The sequence below is a fragment of the Pavona decussata genome, unplaced genomic scaffold (genome assembly GCF_977016875.1).
Source record: "Pavona decussata unplaced genomic scaffold, jaPavDecu1.1 SCAFFOLD_195, whole genome shotgun sequence".
Lineage (NCBI taxonomy): Eukaryota > Metazoa > Cnidaria > Anthozoa > Scleractinia > Agariciidae > Pavona > Pavona decussata.
This window is the reverse complement of record NW_028145604.1, coordinates 496,564-519,536: the sequence shown is the minus strand read 5'-3', so window position 1 is coordinate 519,536 and position 22,973 is coordinate 496,564. Positions and strand designations below refer to the sequence as shown.

Here is a 22,973-nt window from a genome sequence, read left to right as displayed (position 1 = left end):
CAAGTGCGCCGTTTATCGTCCTGGAGGTTTGACGTCCTCTGTCTTGAAAGACCACACATCTCCTTTGTACGTGACGTCTTTGCCAATCTTGGCGTCAACTCGCCAAAAATATCTCCGACCTTTTGCCAAAATCTGTTGAAATTGGAACACGTTCTTATCGCCATCTATATCCTTCATGCCCCTGTACGTCATCGTGTCAGGACTGTCCCCCATGTACACCTCATGACTGATACCCTTGAAGCTGTTCAGCCACATAAGCACATTTCGGGTTTTCACATTACTGGAATTGTCTGGGGGGACCGGGTTGCTTGCCTTTATTGCGAAGAAAATTTAAAGTATAATGTTAGCCTCTCCCTTCGGCTTAAAACTTAACGCTTACACTTAAAGTTCGTCTCGCACTAATAGAAACATTCCAATAACTTTACGCAAACGTGCTCAAACAAGATGGGAAATATTCTTAACACGATACTGCTTATTTTCAGAATGTTACCTTGTACTGTCGACGCCCTGGGATCCAATAGGTGGTGGGTACATTCTGGAACTTGTAAGGTCCAACGTTGTCTTTGATATATCTTGAGTTTTGTCGCGGCCTGAAGTCCATGTTGTCTGGATCCACCAACTCTCCTCGTACATCTCCGATCTCGTTACCCACGATAATTCCATTCATAGGATAGATCTTCTTTAAATGTAAACCGCCATTAGCAATGTCTGCAGCATTGTAGGCGACAATCGTGAAGTTGTTGATTTTAATGGGGTCATCTCTCACGAATCTGAGGATGACAGAGTCCACGAGTCATTGACTTCTAATTTCTCGATACAAAATAGGTACACTGTTGGTAACTTGGGTGATGAGAATACGGAAAATAATTAGGATTTTTTTTAACACGCTTCCCGCTGTCAGGTGGCCGTTAGTTCTGTTTGCCTGCCTGTAAAAAGTGGACCTGGCTTTTTGATTGCGTGGATGAAATTTGTCTGTCTGTTTGTCTGCCTGTCTGCCTGTAAAAAGCGGACCTGACTTATAAGTGCGTAGATAAAATCTGAGGCCGATAGCAGTATGTAGGTAGGTAGGTAGGTAGGTAGGTAGGTAGGTAGGTAGGTAGGTAGGTAGGTAGGTAGGTAGGTAGGTAGGTAGGTAGGTAGGTAGGTAGGTAGGTAGGTAGGTAGGTAAGTTGCCTTTATTTACACACGATGTATATGAAAGCTGGAAGCTTGTGGGGTCGTGTACAATACATTACTACTAAATTAAATACAAGTAGAACTAAATATTAAATACAATTAAATGCAGTATAAAAGAAAGTAGTATTAAGGTCGATATCAAAATAAAAGCTGTTAGGAGCAGTACCGTTTCCTACAGTGCTGATCTTAACTGACCTGAGCACACATAAATTGCACTTTTCTGCTTGTCCATCGTCATCTCCTTCTTTGGTGTACTTGTCAAAAACCAAGTTGTATTCAATTGTGTGATGGTCTCCCTTGACCATCATTCCATTTGTGTTTCGGAGGACGTTTCCTTTCATTATGCCCATCACGCCACTTCTTCCAGGCGATCCGTCAAAGCGAATTCCATATTTGGGAGTGTTATAAACCCAGTTTTGTTCCTGCATAGTATTAGTTTGTCGCCTCGTCATCACTTGTATTCCGGCCCCGTCATGTTGTATCACTCCCCAGCACTGTCCGCTGATGTCGTTTAACCTCACCTCTGATCGGAAACCCGCGCGATAACCCACACTGGCTCCATTATTCCTCAGCGTGTTTCTTATAAATTTATCCCCAGTAGCTTTGGATACCACAGTTCCTGCACCTAAATTGAAGAGTCAAAACGGTTTTATTGATAACTGAGTTGATTGGGTAATTTGGCCACCCAATAAAAGACATTTGAGAGTTGACGTCTCAAGTGCTAGTCGTAACGAATCGCTCTGATGAAGGAAGCAGTCATATCAAACACGAGAAGGTGTGTTTCATCAGAAATCTAAACACTGAGAAGTAGGTTGAAAAAACTAGGCGCAGCCAAGATTTTTAAACGACCTCGAGGTGTTTGGATATCTGATGAAACACACTTTCGAGTGTTTGATATGGCTTCTCAAATGATCAATAATTCTTGGAGAAATTCAAGGCTAAAGTTGACAAATATCCAAACCACGCTCACCGTGAGTAGTGATTCTCTTTGTTTTCTCTTGATGAATTATTAATCAGTTTGAGAAACGTTGAGATAGCACAAGGGGTATTTCCTTCTGAGTGCATGCGCTGTGTGTCGAATAAAGAGCATGTGCGAGAATCGAGAGGATAGATTCTGTGATAAAATCTTGTAAGTCTTTGAAAGATTCTGTGAATTCGAGTTTCTGCGTATATACGCAGTTCACCTACATTGTACGATTGCTTGATTTTCCTACCTCCCATCGCTTCGTTCATATTATTGCCACTCCAGTCATTCTCCTCAAACAAATTATTCTCCACTGTGACGTCAGTCCCGTCGTACTCCAGTGCCATCCCATCCGCTCCATAAAAGGTGCTGTTGAAGATCGTCGCCGTACCAGTCTTCCCGGGAAGCACCTTGGTCCATAGAGGAGGTGAGGTGTCTTGGAGCATGCGCAGACTGTACGACGGGAAGCTGAAGTTGAGCGAGTGGAATGTCAAATTGTGAATGGCGTTGACTTTGCTGAGTGTCCGCGCCTGTATTGTCGTCGCGAAAAAGGTCAGATCCTTAATGATGACGTGGCTGCTGTCGGTAATCTTAAAGGCGAAGGACTGAACCTGAGTTTAGAGAGAATGGGAAAATCTTAAACAAGCAGACTACGAGCATCCCTTAATTTTTCTAAGGGAAAGTAAAGCGAGCCACGTGAGCGCGCGCGAAAACTGCTTCCCGCGAGTAGACACGACACGCGCGGGAAAGCTTGAGTCAACAACTTGTCACGACTGACGGTGTCTAAATTTGCGCCGGTTTCACACCCACAAAAGTGTGAAATAAGGGAAGGTTGTGCCCTTTTATGGTGGAGTTTCCCGTTTAAAAGCATCACCGCGAGTTATTCCCTGCAGGATGTTCTGCATTAAAACCATGACTCGACACAAGTTATATGAGATTAAAGCATTTTCCCTTGTGCTTTAGGTAGGGTTAACGGGCCATTGCTTTTATTATTCCAGAAACCATTTCCTTTGTCGTACTACAGTCGCGTAACAATTGGAAAATCTCGAAACTGGAATTAATTTTAGATAAATCTTTCAGCATCTTTTTCCAGATGCTATGGCAACGAAGTTACCTTTCCTCTGACGTCACGTCCCTCTGGCGAGCCTCCATCTGGTGTCATGACGTATAATGTTCCGTCGTTTTTGTTGTAAAACCATTCGCCAGGATTGTCAAGAAACTCAAGCTTATCTTCTAAGAAATATTGGTTGTGTTCAGGCTTGAACTTCAACTTTTTCCCAAAGTTACCGTGATAGGTAAACCTGTCGCTTCCTGAAACAACAACACGAATAAACATTATTACTAACTGCGCTGATCTCAACATTCCAGAAGATAAATAAATAAAGGCAACCTACCTACCTAACCTAGATGTTGAATCACTTATATATCGCCAATAGAGATATTAAAATCACCTACCAATATCATGCTTGAGTACTTTTCTAGTGAAAGTGCAGAAACTCCCAACATTCAATACGGCCATTGCATCAGTCGCATTCAATCCACTTTCAGCTAGTTTATTCTGCTTGCCTCCATCTATCATGAGCTCGGGAGTCGAGCTCGCAGAGGAATGTGCCCAGTATTTACTGTCAAATACAGTCTTGTCAGACCACAGGGCATTTGGCCAGCGAGCGTTAGTCATCATTTGTCCGTCAATAAACAGCTGCCAGATGTCTTGTGCTATCACTGCTTTGTAGGCACCTTTGCCAAACTGAATCCACTCGCTAGGTTTCAGCGGTATCGTGCCATCCAGTTTTGTTTTACCGCTTGGATGGCCGCGTATGATTATGGGATTGTCTTTGGTGCCATGTTTGCCTGTGATGACCACGTTCTCATGGTAACTCTCAGGCTGAATATCACACTCGTCACCAGGGTTTTGGAGATTGTCAATACATTCTTGGATCGTTTCCAGTGTCTTGTCAAACAGTCTCGCGAAGGAACTCCTTTTTGCACCATTCGCAGTTCTGCTAACGTGGTATACTTTGGCAGGTACTTGCACTGTCGCCATGGCAATAATACTTAACGCCAGAAATGGTCTGAATGCTTGAGACCCCATAGATAAAGCTTGAACCTAACAAACGCTTTACGATTCCGGTTTGCTCAGTTCTCTGAAATGAGAAATGACAATAAACATGTAAGATTCATACGAATATACGTACGTTTTAAGTTTCTTACCTGATTGAAATCGTCCGGTCTTTGTTTGAAACAGCACTCCCAGGTTAATCAGAGCGCAGTTAATACTTATACATCTTGTGATTTCGACCAGTTTTAACCAGTGTTGTAATTCAATCACGGGTACCCAACACAAACATTGACGAAAAATACTTAAAATGGTGTTCCCTGCGTTCTTAGATTGTTTCATGGCCTTTCCAGAGGCATGTTTTTGTAAAGCTAATACAATCTGATCTGTTCGGATTCTTGAGCTGACAGAAAGTTCAAGAGAACGTAATCCCTAATCCTAACCCTAAACCTTATTCCCCGTGATGCTATTGGCATTCCAAAATCGCCAGCTGTCTTTATTTTGCACTGTAAATTACATATTTTCCCGCTCAGAAAATAAAATAAGTTAGTTTTCCATTGTTTCGAAAGTTCCAAATGACCTTTCGCTAAGAAAACTATAGCTTCTTAACACAATTTTATTCAAATTTCTAAGGCAGTTAAGAGCATCCTAACAGATATTTCACCGAAACGAATCGTTGAGTGCACCTGTTTAATGACATCAATTCACTGGTTAAAGAAACGCGCACACTTTGCGAAGGAGCAGAAAATAACAGGATATCAGAGAACCTTTATATCTTGATTAAGTAATGGCACTTTTGTATCAAGAGCAGAGCATAATCTCCTGTGTATGCAGTAAGATAATTGATCTTTTTCGGCCGACGTGGTGGTCCAATATATATGGCGATTTTTCATCTTTTAGCAAACAAGGCTAAGTGTACTTCAAGAGCTTAATTCATCTCAGTTGTACTTACCAGGAAAAAGAAAAGTACTGTCATCAAAAGCTGTGTGGTTGCAAGTCTTTGTTTTCACTTTTTGGCCTATCCTTGATAAATAATACTGACAAAATAAAATGAAAAAAACCGGCAAACACCGCGCAAGATTAGTTTGTGATAAAAAAAAAAAACACGCTGCGTTTTATTCTCCTTTGATAATTTAAACACCTTAAGTGAAAGAATTTTGCTGGCCGTTAGTAACAAGCGTCTGGCACTTGCTCTCAAACAAACATATTATATTATTTATTTGGGCAGTCCAGACCTGCTCCTCTGCAAACCAAACTTAACAGAAAATTTACTTTCAAAATAATATTAGATAGCCTTAATGATGTACAGATCTTTTGAATAATATTTCTAGCTATGTCTCTCGCCTTATTGGCTTTAAAACGAATGATTAATATTAGTTAAAGCTTGGTAGAAAGACATTTCTTCATCTGTTTCACAGTTTCTCGGTAAACATGGAAAAGATTTAGAAATAAAAAATATTCAGTCATTGAATACGACACCAAGATATTAGTTAAATTTTTTGTACATCTCAACGAAATGAATTTTTCAATCTTTATCACATGTAAACGATTAACTTACAACGATTAGAAAATTACATAAAGTTTGCATTATAATTTGCTGACTTCCAGGATCAAATCTACATTTTGATTTATATGGTGTTTGTAATCTTATCAGGATAACCATCAAGGTGGAACATTAGAGTTTGAAAGTCAATATCACCCGCTGCTGGCGAGTACGCAGAACACTTCAGTGACATTCTATGGAATTTCAGTTAAAGATAAGCATCCTGTATTTGTTGTGTATTTCACAAACACTCTTTCTTTCGATCAGCAGCGATTTGTAAGTTTTATTTTATTTTAATTACACAGAACATGATCAGCGCTTTTCGTCAACTCGAAAAGCCGTAAAATACACCTGGGTCTCTCCAGGCATTTTTGTCCAATAAAATTACCCTCTTCTGGAAATTTGGAATATCCTCTCAATTTTTCGGTGACATTCACAGAAAACATTTCGAATTTCCCGAGTTTTGATATCCTTCTGTACCGTAATTATTTTATGTTTCCCTGACATTTTTCCGAAGAACTCTCCAGATTCGTGGAGGAATTTCATTTCTCAAACTCATTAATAATTCATGCAAACAAAAGCCAATAAATGACCTCCATTTCGGTCAGGTGGATGAATCTTGATACCCCAATGAAACACCAGATGAAACACCACCAGGTTTTCATCTGAGATGAAACATGTTTTTCATCTGAGATCAAACATTTGCATTTTAATGAGATTAATTTCTTATTGTTTCATTTGAGAAGACATGTCAAAAACTCGGGCTTCGTGCTTTATCACGGGTTCCAAATACCTCGAAACAGATGAAAGCACTCGGCCTGCGGCCTCGTGCTTTCATCTGTTTCTCAGTATTTGGAACCCGTGATAAAGCACTCGCCCTCGTTTTTGACATATTACGTGAAACAGGCCCTTTATCTTGGACACCTAAGGGATGCAATCCCCACTGCCCGTAAATGTATTTATCGATGTTATATTTTCAAGGGAACGCTTTCAGTTTTAATTTCTGTCAGAAATGTAAAACGATTCCTGCTGCCATTCAGAATGCCCTCCTACTAACTAAAACAAAATTTAAGTTCGTTAATTGGAGCCCACAATCTAGACCGGATTTAGAAATAGTCCAATACATGCAATCATTTTTTTTTGGTAGACCTTACAATTGCGTGGATAACAGTCTAGGAATTTATTTGTTGGTTACATAAAATATCTTAGTACAATAGATGACACAAAGACGCGCTGCGTACCTAAATATTGAACTTTTTCAGTTTCATCAGAAATGCTTGGTTGACTAAAATGAACAAAGAAAAAAGGAAAATTAAAAGGAACTGAGTGTTCCTACTCAGTATCTTTCTTTGCAGACGATATGCAAGGGTAGACGTCGAATGTGTCTAGTTTCTCGAAGAGTAGAAACTAACTCCAAGGCTAACAAATTTATTGAGCATGAATTGTAACAAATGGCGTTTGGAAAATTGGCAGCCCAAGTATCCCAACAACAGACCGCAGGTTAATAGCTGACAGTTTTACCTATTCTTTAATATTTCTTCAGCAGGAGAATTCCAAGAAAATCCATAAAATTCGAAGAACCGTAAAATTAAAGAAACAAATACAGGAAAGATCTGATGTAACAAGACAAATATGTTCATGAAGGTGCTAATAAATGACAAAAATAAACGACAAAAATATCTTTGTGCAGCTACAAAGCCGTAGAAGTTGTAAGTCTAAGGATCCATGAAAATGTCTGCTTAGACCAGCAATAAAGAAGAAAAAACACGCACTAAAGAACCCGACAAGCTAACTATCGCAAAAGGACATGATTTTTTATGCGCTAAGGTTCTTTCTGAGCACGCCCGGGAAGCCTGTTCGCAGGCCGCTAAGGTCCTTGGGACTCTTCTTGTGTCATTTCTTGCTTCACGTAAGCTACATGAACTTAATTACACTATTTCTAACGGTACATCTAAACACTTCAAGATGTTCAATTAACTTGTTATGAACATTTGGAAACCCCTTCAGTAATCGACCTTAATGGTCTAAATGAAAACGAGCTTAAACGGAATCTAAGTTAATGTGTAGTTTCTCGTAACCATAGTAAATCCAAATGATCAGCTGTTCCAGCTGAAAAAAGACGTAGGAAATTATATTTGCCTTGGTTATCACAACTGATCGACACATTATTATTCTAAATTGTTCGTTTAAGCAAACGTCCTTTGTTTGTAAACGAATGGATTTGTTTCGCTTTTTAAAGCCATTTCATAAGTAGAATAGCCCGCAAAATACTCAATTTCCTCTCTTTTGAAATAAAATATTTGTATTAACCTCATTGCACCCCCTCCCCTCTACATTTAAGGGTCTGTGAATGAAACCCTCAACACGTACGGTTTATTTAAAGTTCTCAGCCAAAAAAAAGAATGGAACCGTAATCAAACAATTTTTTTTCCATTTTGTCTGATTTGAGCCTGCTAGCAGTGCACCCAGAGCACTCTGTACCTTTCGTTATAATAATCATTTTCTGTTCTCTTAAATGCTAGGCGTTTTTTATTTCCCGTTGATTTATTTCAAATCAATTTTAAATCATCAGCCTCGTGAACTGATGAAATCTATTTGTTTGTTCAGCTAAAGTGAAAAAACGGTGTAATGTTTTTGCTAATAATGCCAGCCGTCACTTTATTGTACAAGAGCAGTCAACATCGGATATTTACAAGACAGTTTCTTTTATTTTCGTAAAACATGTTTACTGCAGCTGAGTAAAATACTGTTGATGAACAATAGCTCGGTTTTTCTTAGCTAATAACAGTAAATAAAAGTGTTTGAAAGTGCTGAGTTTGTCGCTTGGTCATTATGGATTCTCTATTATAAGCCTGACGATCTCAAACCATTTAGGTCACAACGCGACAGGTTTAGACGAAGGAGAAACTCGGCCTTTTTCTACGGTAAGGAAAATGCAAACAATATTTATGAAAATTTTTAACAGCGCTTTTGAAACTCAACAGAAGATTTCTCCTCGTACTCTCTAATTTAATAAGTTATCTATAAACAAGAGGCTGAGTAATAAGACCTGGGAAGACGATGAATTACGATTGTTCAGTGACGAATTATGATTTTTGCGAATTTGTGTTAAAGAGAATAAGATGGTAAAGAGAGATATAAATGTTAAAGGGAATATGATGATTTTGGTTTTGACCAAAACCCTGCACACTGATAGGCAGAATTATAAACCCAGTAACAGAATTTGCTTTCCATTGTTTGAGGACATATACAAGAGAAATTCAGTGTAAAATATATTCTACTTATTGAAACTGTTCACATGCTTAAAAATGGTTATGATAGATCTGGACACGTAGAACAAACTTTTCAAACGTTTGGCAAATCACGGCTTGCGTACATATTGGAAACTGGAAAAGATTGGTTAGTCAAATATTGTATACAAATTTGAAGCAAAAAAACAGCTCAGTTTCATTTTAATTATTTATACATTAGGAATAATATTCACGTATTCATTAAAGTCTTTAAATCTTAATAAGAAGCTTACTCTCGTCACTGGTGTTGTATTACAATCTTGAAAAAATACCTAAAAATTTGTCAAATATTAAAAAAGTATGATTCTGTTAGGGGAATTTTGGCAATATTTATCGTTTGTCATACTCGAATATTTATAAGGATTAGTTTTATATTTATCCAAGTATATTTATTGGAGTTTAAGGTTATAAGTAATAATAATCGGACTGGCATGAGTGGAGTACAATTCAGGGAGTAATTGGGCGAGTATTTTGAAATTAGGAGCACGATTATCCCCGAATTGTGCGATACGAGGTCGTGTCAATAACAAAATGCGAGAACTGGAGTCAGTAATAGAATGTAAGTACAAATTTCTTATTACATCAGCTTACAGTTCAACATTTCTACGAAAAAAACATAGTTTACAACATTTGGTGAAAATTTGATAATACTGTCCAAATATCTATTAAATACAAATAATAATTGAATCGAGGGCATCCGGGACCGGAAAATAAAAGCCGGTAAGATTGACAAGTGGCATGACAGGCAAGTTAAATTTCATTGGCTTGTAACACTTGCTGCTTTATTTTTATTGGCTGCTTAACTGTCCGATTTGACCTTCCGATTACAATTAAGGAGCTTTTCAATAATTCGCCTAATTTCATTAGGGGTCTTCCAGTATTTTTAATAGGATTAATCAACAACTTGTGTATGAATAGCAAAACTTTTCAGTTATGACTATTAAGTGAGTTTCTTTGTCAATTGTAATAAGGCCGGCTATTTCCGAGTTGCTGTGAACCTTATCTGGCTAAGAGCAAAGCTTATCATATGAAAATTAGTTTGATTTGCAAATGAATAAAAACTAATTTTAATAACAAAAACTAAGCACTTAGCCTCAATTTTACAATGAAGTTCAACGCAACTCGGAAATGGTCAATTACGCGGCATGATAAATATTGCCAAAATTCCCCAAACACTTGAATCGTTCAGTACAGGAAACTATCTGACCAATATGCCTATGTTCGCGTTCTCTTACCACTCTAGCTCCTTTGACTGGTAACAACTCATTAACAAGTTAATTCTCTATTTCTAACTGCGCATGCCCAAACAGAAAGATAAGAAAGAGTCTATTGCCTTCCGGATCCATGGCGTTCCAAGCAGCTAAATCACTGCTGGTGTTGAGTATTGTTGCCATAGCGATGGTACAGGTGTCTGCCAAAGTATTCTACGTCAACAGCCCTCAAGACAAGATACAAGACTGTATTGACAACCTTAAGGAGCCTGGTGACGAGTGCGTTATTAAGCCTGGTAGTTACCAAGAACACGTGACCATCAAGAACAAACATGGCAGCGAGGGCAATCCCATCATCATTCGCGGCGCCCCTGGTGGTAAAAGCAAACTGGATGGCACAGTAGCGCTGAAACCTGTAGATGGAAAATGGCAGAAAATGGCGAGCGGAGCCTACAAAGCGGTGATAGATCAGGACATTTGGCAGCTGTTTATTGATGGAGAAATGATGACCAATGCCCGCTGGCCGAATTCCCTGTGGTCTGACAAGTCCATATTTGACAGTCAATACTGGGCACATTCCTCTAAGAGCTCGACTCGCGGGCTTATGATAGATGGAGGGAAGCATAAGCTGGCTGACAGTGGACTGGATGCGACTGATGCGATGGCCGTATTGAATGTTGGGAGTTTCTGCTCTTTCACTAGAAAAGTACTCAAGCATGATATTGGTAGGTGATTTAAATATTTCAGTTGGCGATATATAATTGATACAACATCGAAGTCTTCGTAGTTAGTAACAATATTTATTCTCGTTGTTATTGTTTCAGGAAGCGACAGGTTCACATATCACGATGACTTCGGCCCTACGTTAAACTTCAAGCCTAAAAACAACCAGTATTTTTTGGAAGATAAGCTTGAGTTTCTTGACAATCCTGGCGAGTGGTTTTACGACAAAAACGATGGAACATTATACGTCATGACACCAGATGGAGGCTCGCCTCAGGGACGTGACGTCAGAGGAAAGGTAACGCCGTTACAATTTACAACAATCGTTTGCAATCGAATTCACGTTAATAGTTTTGTACGCCTTCGAACAGCTCCAAGGAACGCGTAAGGCACATGGTTTTAGGGGGAGGAGATATTTGTGGGATGCGGAAGGCAGGCAAAATAATATTTTGCAAAATAAAACGAGTAGAGAGTTTGTAGTCATAGAGTGAGAAGAGAGGGGATGCCGGGGTGCAATCTATGGAAAGTGGCATGGGTAATCCAAAGGCATTAAAATGTTGAGGACGCTAGAAAAGTAATTGTGCTTGGCGTTTGAAAATAAGCCTTTAGCAAAAGCTTTTGGTATCCAAAAACAAATTTTAGGGTAACAACGCATTTTTCAGAGATTTTAAAGATAATTTAGCAATAATAATTTCTAAAAAAAATCCTTAAAATACATAACAGCAATGTGTGGTTACCCAATTAAAAAAAAATGATTTTGAGTCACCGTCCTTTTAACACCAGCACTTTTTATTTTAAAAACTACAAGAAAGTGCAAATAGCACCAAACGACAGTATTGCTCATAAGCTTTAATTTAAGGACAGTGAATTCTTCAGTTAGTAACAAAACGTTATGTGCATCACCTCATGGTCCGAGAAAGTCATGTTTTAAAAAACGTCTTGTGTTTATTTTCACTCAGGTCCAGACACATGCCTTCACCATCACTGATAGCAGCCACGTCCTCATCAAAGATCTCACTTTCTTCGCAACAACATTAGACGCACGCTCGAACATCAACCATTTTGAGTTTCATTCGCTTAATTTCATGTTCCCCACATACAATCGGCGCATGCTCCAAGACACCACGCCTCCTCAATGGACCAAGGTGTTTGCCGGGAAAGGCAGTGTCAGAATCTACAACAGTACTTTTTATGGAACAGATGGAATCGCCTTGGAGTACGCAGGTGTTAACGACACGGTGGAGAATAATCTGTTTGAGTACAATGACTGGAGTGGAGCAAACATGAATAAAGCTGGGGGAGGTAAGCATATAGCGGACTGTTGAGTTAGTGCATCCAACGCGCGGAACTATCATCCTTAATTAACTGAAAAGTCGCGAGATTCCAAGCAACACAAACGACCACGAGAGACTGAATCTTTCATTTGTTTTCGGAATTTTATGTTTCAGCAATGTCAATGTCGGAAATGTTTCCAAGATACTGATATAGTCAAAATGGATTGCGAATCAAATGAGTGATGAGTCCAAGTGTGGAGACGATGAGACTAAAGCTATTCTTAGCACTCTGTTATTGCTTAAGCGCCTTTCAGACCAATTACGTTAGTACCCTAGTTGAATAATTTCATTCCATTTCTATCACATTTTGATGGGTGCTACGCGGCTCTCACATTTGACTTTGTAATACGTATACCGAGTCTGTTGTGGCCATCGGTTTTCAAAGAAGTGAAGTATTTCCTCGGGCTTAAGCTTATTAATTTATTTTACCTTCAGTTACGAAGTTCATGTGAAATTGAGTCTGGCTCAAGAATTATTTTGATGATTTTAGGTGCAGGAACCGTGGTATCGCAAAGTATTGGCGACAAATTCACCCGAAACACGCTGCGTTTCAACGGCGCTAGTGTGGGTTACCGCTCCGGCTACAAATCAGAAGTGAAGTTAAATGATATCAGTCGACAGTGCTGGGGAATGCTGCAACACGATGGAGCTGGAATACAAGCGCAGGTGAATCGTCAAACAAAAATCTTGCTCCAACAAAACTGGATCCACTTTAGCCCTAAGTACGGACTGCGCTTTGATGGAGGACCTCCTAAGATTGGTAGACATGGTACCATGAAGCAGAACGTGGTCAAAAAAACAAATGGCATGATGGTGAAAGGAGATTATCACACTGTCGACCATAATTTGATTTTCCATAAGTTTACTAAGGCAGGGGATCATGATGGGCAAGGAAGCAAATGTAACTTGTGCGTGCTCAGGTTAGTTATTGACTTGAAGTAGCACCATTTAGTACCTAATTCACTCTTTTTCTTTCGTCCCAAAATTACAGAGTGGGTGTCATTCAGGCAGTAGAAATCCCGCCAGGTTGCATAGCATCAAGAACTAGAGATTTCCACTCAATACCAGAGGAGCAAATGCCTAAGAAAACTAACGGTTATAAACACGGATCGCGTGACGCAGCTGAAATCCTTCAGTTTCTATTTCTGTTCGACACGCGAGGCTAAGAGATCCAAACAAAAATAGAGGATTTCATACTTCATCCGACTGCAAAACAGTCGTTGTTTTTTTTGTCCGGAAACGAAGACCCTAACCCTAACCCTAAACCTAGTAACCCGAAAGGGAGGATTCTTGTACGCTAGCCTTACTCGCTTGCTCCAAACCTCCCGTTCGAAGAGCGCGCAAATTCGTGCCACGGATAAAAGCAAACTATATGGGCAGTTAAGCAATCTAATATGCCATGTCGAAGTAAAATCGTTCAATTATTAAGGACAGAGCAGCAAAAAAAGCTAACTTAAAAGCAGTTCAGAGGAGAAAGGGAAAGAAATACCCTTGTGGCTATTTAAGATCGAAACAACTCAAAGACATACAACTTCAATTTTATGGAGGAGTGCTTTGTCCTTTCCCCTGTCTCTGTCCGTTGTAGAAATTTAAGAGATTTTCACAGAGATTTTCTCGCTTTCAGATATGTGAGACAGAATCCTGTCGCCATCAACCACAACACACATGTTGATTACAATGCAGCAGACATTGCCAATGGCGGTGTACACAATAAGAAGCTTTATCCCATGAGCGGAATACTCGTTGGTAATGTGATTGGAGATGTACGAGAACAGCTCATGGATCCAGACAACATGGACTTCAGACCACGCCCAAGCTCACTTTACATTGAAAACAATGTAGGACCTTACAATTACGAGGAAACTAAGACGAGATACTGGATTCCAGGGAGACGACAATACAAGGTGAAACACGGGTTTAGCGCGTTTCTGGCCTGGTTAATTCCAACAAATTTATCTAGCTGCAAATTGTTTGAGAGCGGTTTGTATGGCGTGTCTTTTCCATTCCGGCAGGAATAGCCCAAAAAGAACACGCTCGACCTCTTAAGTTTGGTACTTTTGAGGTCGGGCCAGATAAAAAAAAACTCTTTAATATGGAAGCAAATAAATCATTCCATTCCAAAGTCAAAGCTTGACACAAATGTTTTTTTTAGCTCTCACTTTGAATTAAATCTGTGAAGGACAATATGAACGTTTTTGGTGACGCAAAAGATGATTCTAACTTTTGAGCATTTCACTGTGAGCATTCAAATGAAGGCTGTTCAATAGTAATCTTAATTGTTTCTTTTTTCTTTTTTCACAAAGGCAAGCAACCCTGTCCCTCCAGATGGTGCCACTAAGGTGAAGGCGGCCAACAGGGATGTGCTAATGTGGCTCAACAGCTTTGAGGGGAAAAGTCATTTTGTTTACCTGGGAACTAGTGCGGATGATCTGAAGCAACAAGGAGTGGCGAGGAACGGGAACAACGTGGTGAAGCTGAGAAAACCCTTGGAATCTGGCAAGAAATATTTCTGGCGAGTTGATGCCAGGATTAATAAGAATGCGAAGTACAAAGGAGATGTGTGGTCGTTTACAACGATGTAGATGGAAAGAAAGCTCTAAACAGTAGAGATATTACTTGGAGAGAAAGCCACACAGGTGGTGGCAAAATTGTAACGCCTTAAGACATGATGTGAAAATAAAAAGTGAAAATTTGAACACCACCTGGAAGTTTATAACTGATTTTACTGTCCGAATATTACCCAAAACTCGTTGTTCGTATTTTGACGAAATATACAGCAGTATTACACACCAGAATATACGACTAGTTACATGTATTGGAGTCTCTGTGCTTGTCTAAGAATCAGCATCAAACTTCAGTTGTCACGCACAGTTAACTCCTCTCGTTCACAGTACAAACGGGGACTACTTTGGACTATTTTAATCTATATATTTCCAGTTATATTTTGCACTATTAAACTAACTTTCGATTTTTTATGGTTCTTGCGCATTCTGCATCTGTATTCACCATTTACTGAATAGTTGACTGGCTCATTAGACTTCCATCTCTTTCCGTGGCCATTCCCCAGCCTTGTCCCCAGTCGTTCTTGGCGCGTTCTTGGCGCGTGGCCAAACTTGATGTCACCAGTTGAACTGCTCGGGAAGTAGCGCCCATCACGTTCGGTTCCAAGCCTCAGACAGGTAGCTCGGCTCACTTGATAAGAGCGTTTTTGCTTAGGAACGAGGCTGGAAATTCACCTTGCTAAATCGTTTCCCCATAGCTTAAGATCTATAACATTTTCCCACCAACTGAAAGACTGTTTGAAATTAAACATGGTTACGAAGGTAAAATTTTTCTTGGCGTTCCCTTGTTTTCAAAAAGATGTCCAATACCATCTTCTGTTTCGTAAACATGGCATTGATCTCGTATATTTTCATAACTACTTTCCCTTGTACATAATGAAGAAAGGGAATTCAACAGAGCGTTGTTAAAATGCATTCTAAGCTGTTGCACTCCTCTCACGCCATGCAATATAATCTGTCTAGACAAGGCGCACATGTTCATCTCCTTTAATTTACTCTGGGAAGGCGTAACGCAAAAGATGAGTGGTAAGAACTTTGCATTGTCTATGGGCTTAACTCCGATGCGAAGCATTAGAGAACCGAGTAACGCGTCCTCGTTTGGAAATAGCGGCGATGTCTCTGCAAATTTAGAGAGCAGTGGTAATAAATTTGCACTGAACACATACCCTCCACCAGAAACGTAAGGCGAATAAAACGGCTTGGGATGATTGCTTTTAGAAACATAATAACGGCTAGTTTTGTCGCGTATGACTAGGTTTTCTTCCTGAACTCTGCCAGCGTAAATAGGTTGCGTGCTGTTCATCGTATGTTGGCTGTTAAGCCAGTGCAGAAGATTTCCAACATTGACAAAACAATCGTCGTCTGTTTTAAGTATGTAAGAAGCTCTGCAGTTTCGTTCCAATGGCCAGGTGATGCTAAGAATCATTTTCTTGTACAGGTTTTGAAATGTATCGTTAAAGTTTCCTATCACGATGTCTTTGTGTACAGCGGCTTCTTGAATTACCAAATGATTTATCTTAGGGTTAGAACTCCTTCCCACCAGGAATACTGTTTTCCAAGTTCTGAGAATTAATAAAATAACATAAGATAAACACTTCTGCGATCAGAATTTATTTGCAAGCTAAATAGGACAAAAGATCGGTTTTTGATCGCCGTAAAATGTCGATGTATATTAATCTCGTACCCAGATCTCACTGCAGGTTTGGAAATGCTTGACCGTGGGAAATCTGGGTACGAGATTAGATGTGTATTAGCTGAGAGCCGAACGAGACCAAAAACCTCTCAGTGTAATAGATGACACAAGGACACATTGCGTACCTAAATATTGAACTTTCTCAGTTTCAAGAGCGTCAAGAAGATAAATGCTTGGTTGACTTCTTCTGCTTCTGCGAATCAAACTCTCTTCACGCTCCCTGTAGGAAGAGGTGCATTTACTGTCTAATGTATGGTGATTTGCAGAATTCTTCCACAATATTCGGGCCGCTTACCTTAAACCAGTATTTTTTTGGCGATCACTGTTAAAGTATTCCATACTTCCCCATGATAGCCTGATGGCTTGTCGGCTCATAAAATTCCTTGGACTGGAGTGGACTTGAATGAGAAGGAAAAGGTCCTCGCCACAAACAACATTCGGCGCCAAGCTCTCTCCGCGTGACACAGAGTTGTGTAATGATATCTTCTGGACCAGCTGCAGCTTCTTGCGAAGTTTCAACCTTTCTACTTCATATTGGTCCAGTGAGTTTTCAAAGTCCTCTCCAAGGAGGGACAGATGTTTGTTTAAATCAGCAACGTGGCCTTTATTTTGGTCCAGCTTTGGACGAAGAATGTTAATGTTGTCTTCATTTCTCCACTTGACGATGAACAAAAAATTCATCGTATAAAGAATGCTGAGAACGAGTAGCGAAACTAGCAAAGCAAACGGTTTTAAGCGCTTTAAACGATGAATAAACATTTCTAAAACGAGGTAACTCTGCTGATCAACGCTGCACTTTAAGGTAATTTACTCGATTTACTCCATGCGACATACATATTTGATTCCTCTGCGATGATATTGTGATGTAGATTTTTCGCTCTTACAATGGTTCGTTTTCCTTTGTTTGGCGCTCCTGAGAAAATATAATTGTCTTGGGATAAAAGAGGAGAAGGCGTCCGGTAGCATCAGAACAAATAAAATAAAACTTATTTGTTCATAAATGTTTTTCTAACGACAGTTTGGGAGCAGTATTTGTATAATAATAGGGTTTTGTTATTGTTCATTGCGGGCTACCCACATCAACCCAAATCATCACCCTGACTCATTTTGCCTCGTTGCTTTTGAAACATCAGGTCCTCGATTGGTAAACTTCTAATCGGTAATCTTCTAATCAGTAATCCAATAATGAAGTCTTGATGCCCTGGATATAAAATTATCCGCTCGTTAAACAGATGGGGCCAGACGCATCTATCACTACACTTAATTGATGTTAATGGAAGGCTGTTACACTTAAGATGAAAACATTAACATTAAGAAACATTAAACGTTCCCTCAAGGGGAAAATTTTGAAAGCGCCGCAAAAATCTCATGTAGTTAGTCTCAGAACTAGTGTGTCGACATTGTTACTTAGCTTAATATCCAGCGCAGAAGGTTTCCAACATTGAAAAAACAATCCTCGTCTGTTTTAAGTATCATCGGTAAGGAAGCTCTGCAGTTCAGTGGTATTGCCTCTCGTGAAACGTGCTTGCTGTAGGAAATTTTGAACGGTATTTTCTACTGAGTGTTTTGCTGTTTTTTGTTTAGCTCGATAAACTAACATTAAGCCGTTGGCCTTGTCCCCCACACCTCCTCGTATAAATTAGTCGCGGGGGACGTGAAAGAACTCACTGTTCGAAAAGAGTGCGGGACATGGGGACAAGAGAAATACAGTCAAGGACCTACAGAAACTGTCGCAAGCTGTTGTAGTGTCCCCCTACCAAGTCTGGCGAAGTTAAATTAATAAAAATAACCCGGCATCTTTAGAGCTTGTCTTATTTCGTGATATTTTATTCGCTGTCAAAGTGTAATTTTCATACAAGTAGAGCACTCAAACAGTTATCAAAACTGGCTACCACAAGGGCACAGCTGTTCAAACCGCTCTGTTGGGCTGTTGTTAGTCAAATTAGTCGGTGATGATGTTCGTTTGCAAAGTAACGGTACCTGTTTGAACGATTCAGTTATGTTTGTCTACTAAGTTAGCTAGGATTACTAAATTACCTAGGATTTCAGCTAGGATCGTCTACCTCAAAGCTGCCCCTAAACGATCAACCGATCAAATATTGATCAATCTGGGCTGGGAACCAAGAAGAAGAAGACGGACACACATTTTAAAATTTGTTAATGAATGCATTTTCCAGATACCTTTTAAAATTATTTTAATGTGAGAAACTATGACATTCACAACTACAAAACTAGAAATAATGATGACCTTATTTTGGAAAAACGAGGGTACTGTTTGCATGAAGTACTAAGTCCTACACCTCCTCGTATAAATTAGTCGCAGGAGACATTAAAGAACTCACTGTTCGAAAAGAGTGCGGAACGTAGGGACAAGAGAAATACAGTCTAGAATGAGGGTACTGTTTACATGAAATACTAAGCTCCATCCTTGTGGGGAAAAAAACACCAACAACAACAAAACAAAGCGAACAAAAGCGTTAGAAATCCTGCAATGATGACGTCGTCCCATCGGCTTAGAATGGAGTAAATAACAAGACCTGTAAAGTTCTGGATACTGTAGGTCACTAGTATGGAATTTTTTCAGTTTCCTGCTTCACAGACGTACGTACGTCGGGTGTTTTTAACAGAATGGATTTTGGCTACAAAAATGATTGTCTTATGTTGTCACTCATCTTACATTTCGCAATGATTCCGCATTTCCTCATAGTTGAAACTACTCCGCAAAGACGAACAAAACAAAGATTGATAATTCAGCAAAGCATTGCTGAAATGCATTTGAATTTGAAGCTTTTCTTTCACGCCATGTATAACAATTTGTTTGGATATGCCGCAAACATTTTCTTGCCGAGCTTTGTCAGGATGCCGGCAATAGACGAGTGGTAGAAACTTTGTGTTGTCTGTAGGGTTAACGCCGGCACGAATCATTAGAGAACCGAGTAATGCGTCCTCATTTGGAAACAATGGGGATGTCTCTGCAGCTATAGACAGTAGTGGTAATAAAGTTCCACTGAACACATACCCTCCACCAGAGGCATAAGGAGAAAAATACGGCTTGGGGAATTCCTTTTCAGATACAAAGTACCGGCTGTTTTCATCCCGTATGACCGGCATACCTATCTGAACTCTGCCTGCATAAATCGGTCGAGTCCCGTTGATTACGTGGTAGCTGTTAAGCCAATGAAGAAGATTACCAACATTGACGAAACAGTCTTCATCTGTTTTAAGTACATAGGAAGCGCTACAATTTTGTTCCAGTGGCCATTCAATGCTCAATATCATTTTCTTGTACAGGTTTCGAAATGTATCGTTAAAGTTTCCTATCACGATGTCTTTGTGTACAGCGGCTTCTTGAATTACCAAATGATTTATCTTAGGGTTCGAACTCCTTCCCACCAGGAATACTGTTTTCCACGTCCTAAAATGTGAAAGAACATTTATTGTAATTAACAAGGCTAACCGTACTGGATTTGTGCTGAGAAAAAATGCTGCAAAACCTGAAAAGCGCTACCATGGAAAATTTTTCCGTATCAAGAAATGGTCCATTGTAGTGAGTCAAATTCGTCTTCACAAGTCCAAAAAAAAGCCTTTTGTTGTTTATTGCGCTTAGGGAATTGTTCCGAGACTCGGCGAAGATGAATTTCAAATCGTCACAAAATTGTCGGCGTGTCAAATTAGCGACACTAGGGGAGAGGGGTTTGGAAAGTTGCGGAAGGTTTACTATTATTGTTATTGACCCCAAGCAAGAAATCTGGAAATGCTAAAATTATTTATACGATTTTGGATCAGTTGATAATAGCGCGCAGCACAACGCCGCAAAACAGTGAAGCTTTTATCGATGGTTTCACTTCAGGTCAAGAGTTGTGAATTTCAAAACTAACTTGTTACTCGTAAAAAAAAAGGAAAGGAAAACAAGGCTTCGTTTATGAAAACTCGCTCTTTGGATTGGAAAAATCGCCCGATTAGACCGTTTGATTGAAAAGGATCAATGTGGTCGTTGTCATTTAGTCTTAAAACAAAAGCATCGGTTGCTAGCGCAGCTCTAAAAGAAGAGGTGTTAGTTTAAAACCATCACGCTTTCACCCGCGACGCGACGCTTTCGCCAAATATGCAAATTTCGAACTCGCGCAATCATCGGCTATTTTTGAATTTCCCTCGTGAATTTCGCTATTGTAATAACAGCGAGTTTGAATTTCCCTCCTGAATTAATAAGCCTTTGTTTGGCGCTAAAGCTATTGTTTCAAAATCTCCTTTTATGGCCGTATTTGCGACGCTAAACAAAGAGCATTGTCTTTGAATTTGATCAGCTTTTCTTGATACGCAAGGATCGCTTTTTATCCGAATTTCAAGCAGAAAATGGTGAAGACTTTTACGACTGAAAAATTCTAGGTTCAAAATTCGCAGACCGTGTTCTTGAGTCAAGCCATTGCCTTCGTATACACAGTGCATGGTTGCTGTGAACAAACAATGCGAAGCAAAACTCCATTTAAAAAAATGCAGTCGTCCGTTAAATACAGTGAAACAGCGGAGTGTTTCTATAGCGTAACAGTCGGCTGAAAATTTCCTATGCAGATTTAATGTTCTTAAAATACTGAAATGTCAGCCTGAGAAGTAGAGCTTCGAGGGCTCTTAAGAACACCTTATTTCGAAGAGAAACTATCAGATCAATTGTGCCCAGCATTTCCAAAATAGTTGAGACACCTTTACACAGGATGGCGATAGAACACAAGAAACAAGTCGCACTTGAAATGAAGAAGCGAGCCCCTCTTTCGACGCAACCTCCCCCCCCCCCTCCCCCCTGCCTTTTGATTCCCCTCGTCTTCAAGTATGGCCGATTTCTTCTTATAACACGTTTGCCGCAATCGACAGCCTGTGGATAGTTTAAGAAAGACTGACACTAAATCAGCACACGGCTAAGGTAGTTTGCTGATACTGATTAACAAGCATTCTACTCGCCCTTGTTGGTTATGGCATGATAATCATGACATACCTAACAAGCGCCAGAAGAATAATTATTTTATTAAAACAATTAAGAAATATTGCTAGATCTTGGTGATTTCGTTTTGCAAAAACAACCAACATGGTCGCTATTTCCCGGGCATGGTGTAATGGCTCATATACCATGGCCGCTACTCAGGCGGCCAATCAAATCCTTGGAATTGCATTATACAATGATCCAGTTTTTATTAATAACTTTGTTTACCTCATTACTGTAGTTCCCTGATGATTATTGACAGAGAAATCCATACTCCCCCATGAAAGCCTGATCGCTTGTCGACTCATGAAGTTCTCTGGGGCGGAGTGGACTTGAATGAGCAGGAAAAGTTCGTCACTGCAAACACGTTTTTGCTTCAAATCGTGCGTCTCTGGGTTGCTGTCAGTAGTATTAAGTGACGCTTCCTTCTGCGTTGCATCTTGAAATCTCTTGCCAAAGCCCATCCGTTCAATTTCGTACTGTTGCAGTGATTTCTTGTAAATGTTTCCCAGAAGTGAAAGGCGTTTGTGTGATTCAGCTTCAAAATCATGGCTCTGAATCTTCGCTCGTGGCAGAAGGTTGATAACGACTGTGTTTTCATAGTTCGTCCAAATCAACGAATGTAACGAATATAGAAAACTTAGAAATAACAAAAAAGATGCCCAGAAACCAAGCGACCTTAACCGTTTAAGAATATAAGTGATCATCTGTAGATATTTCACGTTTGTGGGAAGGACAGAGCCGGTTTCAAATTCCAAAAACGGGCGCGAAGTTATATTTTAAATCAGAGTCTCCGACAACTTTATCGGCGTTCGTCCATTTTTCAGTTTTTTCACAGCTTCCCCTCCCAACGCCACATATTATGACTGTGCTATCTTTCTATTTGTCTCTTGAATATTAATTTCTCCCACGATATAACACTTTCACTCTCTAAAACCAGTGCCAAACTGGTCACACGCTCTCACCAAACCCTTCAACACCCACAAAAACTCAACTTTTATTACACAATCAAAAAAACTCATGGCCCCTCTGCTTACCTAGATCTCACAAGGAAAACGCTTCTAGGAAAACATTAGTGAAACTAAGAATAAGTAGCAACAAGCTTTCGATTGAAACTTCTCAAACTCATTAATAATTCATCAAGAGAAAACAAAGAAAATCACTACTAGTCATTACACATTCTGCCGGCAGAATTTCGAGTATAATAGGGCCTCGGGAGCAGAATATATGATTGGGGCATAATCCGAGCAGAATAGGCCATTTTTGGCCATTTTGTATATTCTGGGGCCTGGGAACGAGTCTGAGCGGGAGCTGGGCATGAGCATCCGAGCAAAAGTTAGTTTTAAGGATTTAATAATGTTGGGTTAGCCTCACCCTGGAAGGGCGATATAATGTCTTATTTGTCATGTTTAAGTATTTTGAACCCAGGAATATCGATTTTTACAGAAGC

At 39.8% G+C, this 22,973-nt stretch overlaps 4 protein-coding genes across 4 annotated transcripts; 1 reads left to right on the top strand and 3 right to left on the bottom strand.

Annotated features, from left to right (window-relative positions):
• Positions 1 to 7: 7 nt before the first annotated feature.
• On the bottom strand, positions 8 to 4,232 carry LOC146461577 (uncharacterized). Its single transcript, XM_085086475.1, has 6 exons — positions 3,596 to 4,232; positions 3,255 to 3,451; positions 2,391 to 2,751; positions 1,372 to 1,801; positions 491 to 770; positions 8 to 312 (listed from the first exon to the last, which is right to left on the bottom strand). Exons 1-6 carry the CDS (start codon positions 4,230 to 4,232, stop codon positions 13 to 15), a joined length of 2,205 nt encoding a protein of 734 aa, XP_084942601.1. The 3' UTR covers positions 8 to 12.
• A 4,229-nt stretch (positions 4,233 to 8,461) lies between these two features.
• LOC146461576 (uncharacterized) lies at positions 8,462 to 14,886 on the top strand. Its single transcript, XM_085086428.1, has 7 exons — positions 8,462 to 8,663; positions 10,340 to 10,965; positions 11,065 to 11,261; positions 11,923 to 12,265; positions 12,788 to 13,217; positions 13,922 to 14,201; positions 14,601 to 14,886. The coding sequence occupies exons 2-7, from the start codon at positions 10,374 to 10,376 to the stop codon at positions 14,877 to 14,879; spliced, it is 2,121 nt and encodes a 706-aa protein (XP_084942554.1). The 5' UTR covers positions 8,462 to 8,663; positions 10,340 to 10,373; the 3' UTR covers positions 14,880 to 14,886.
• Positions 14,887 to 15,608: 722 nt separating this feature from the next.
• On the bottom strand, positions 15,609 to 17,640 carry LOC146461575 (beta-1,3-galactosyltransferase 5-like). The gene is made up of 2 exons (XM_085086442.1): positions 16,847 to 17,640; positions 15,609 to 16,420 (listed from the first exon to the last, which is right to left on the bottom strand). The coding sequence occupies exons 1-2, from the start codon at positions 17,308 to 17,310 to the stop codon at positions 15,613 to 15,615; spliced, it is 1,272 nt and encodes a 423-aa protein (XP_084942568.1). The 5' UTR covers positions 17,311 to 17,640; the 3' UTR covers positions 15,609 to 15,612.
• A 1,260-nt stretch (positions 17,641 to 18,900) lies between these two features.
• LOC146461574 (beta-1,3-galactosyltransferase 1-like) lies at positions 18,901 to 22,573 on the bottom strand. The gene is made up of 2 exons (XM_085086479.1): positions 21,752 to 22,573; positions 18,901 to 19,966 (listed from the first exon to the last, which is right to left on the bottom strand). The coding sequence occupies exons 1-2, from the start codon at positions 22,228 to 22,230 to the stop codon at positions 19,225 to 19,227; spliced, it is 1,221 nt and encodes a 406-aa protein (XP_084942605.1). The 5' UTR covers positions 22,231 to 22,573; the 3' UTR covers positions 18,901 to 19,224.
• Positions 22,574 to 22,973: the final 400 nt, after the last annotated feature.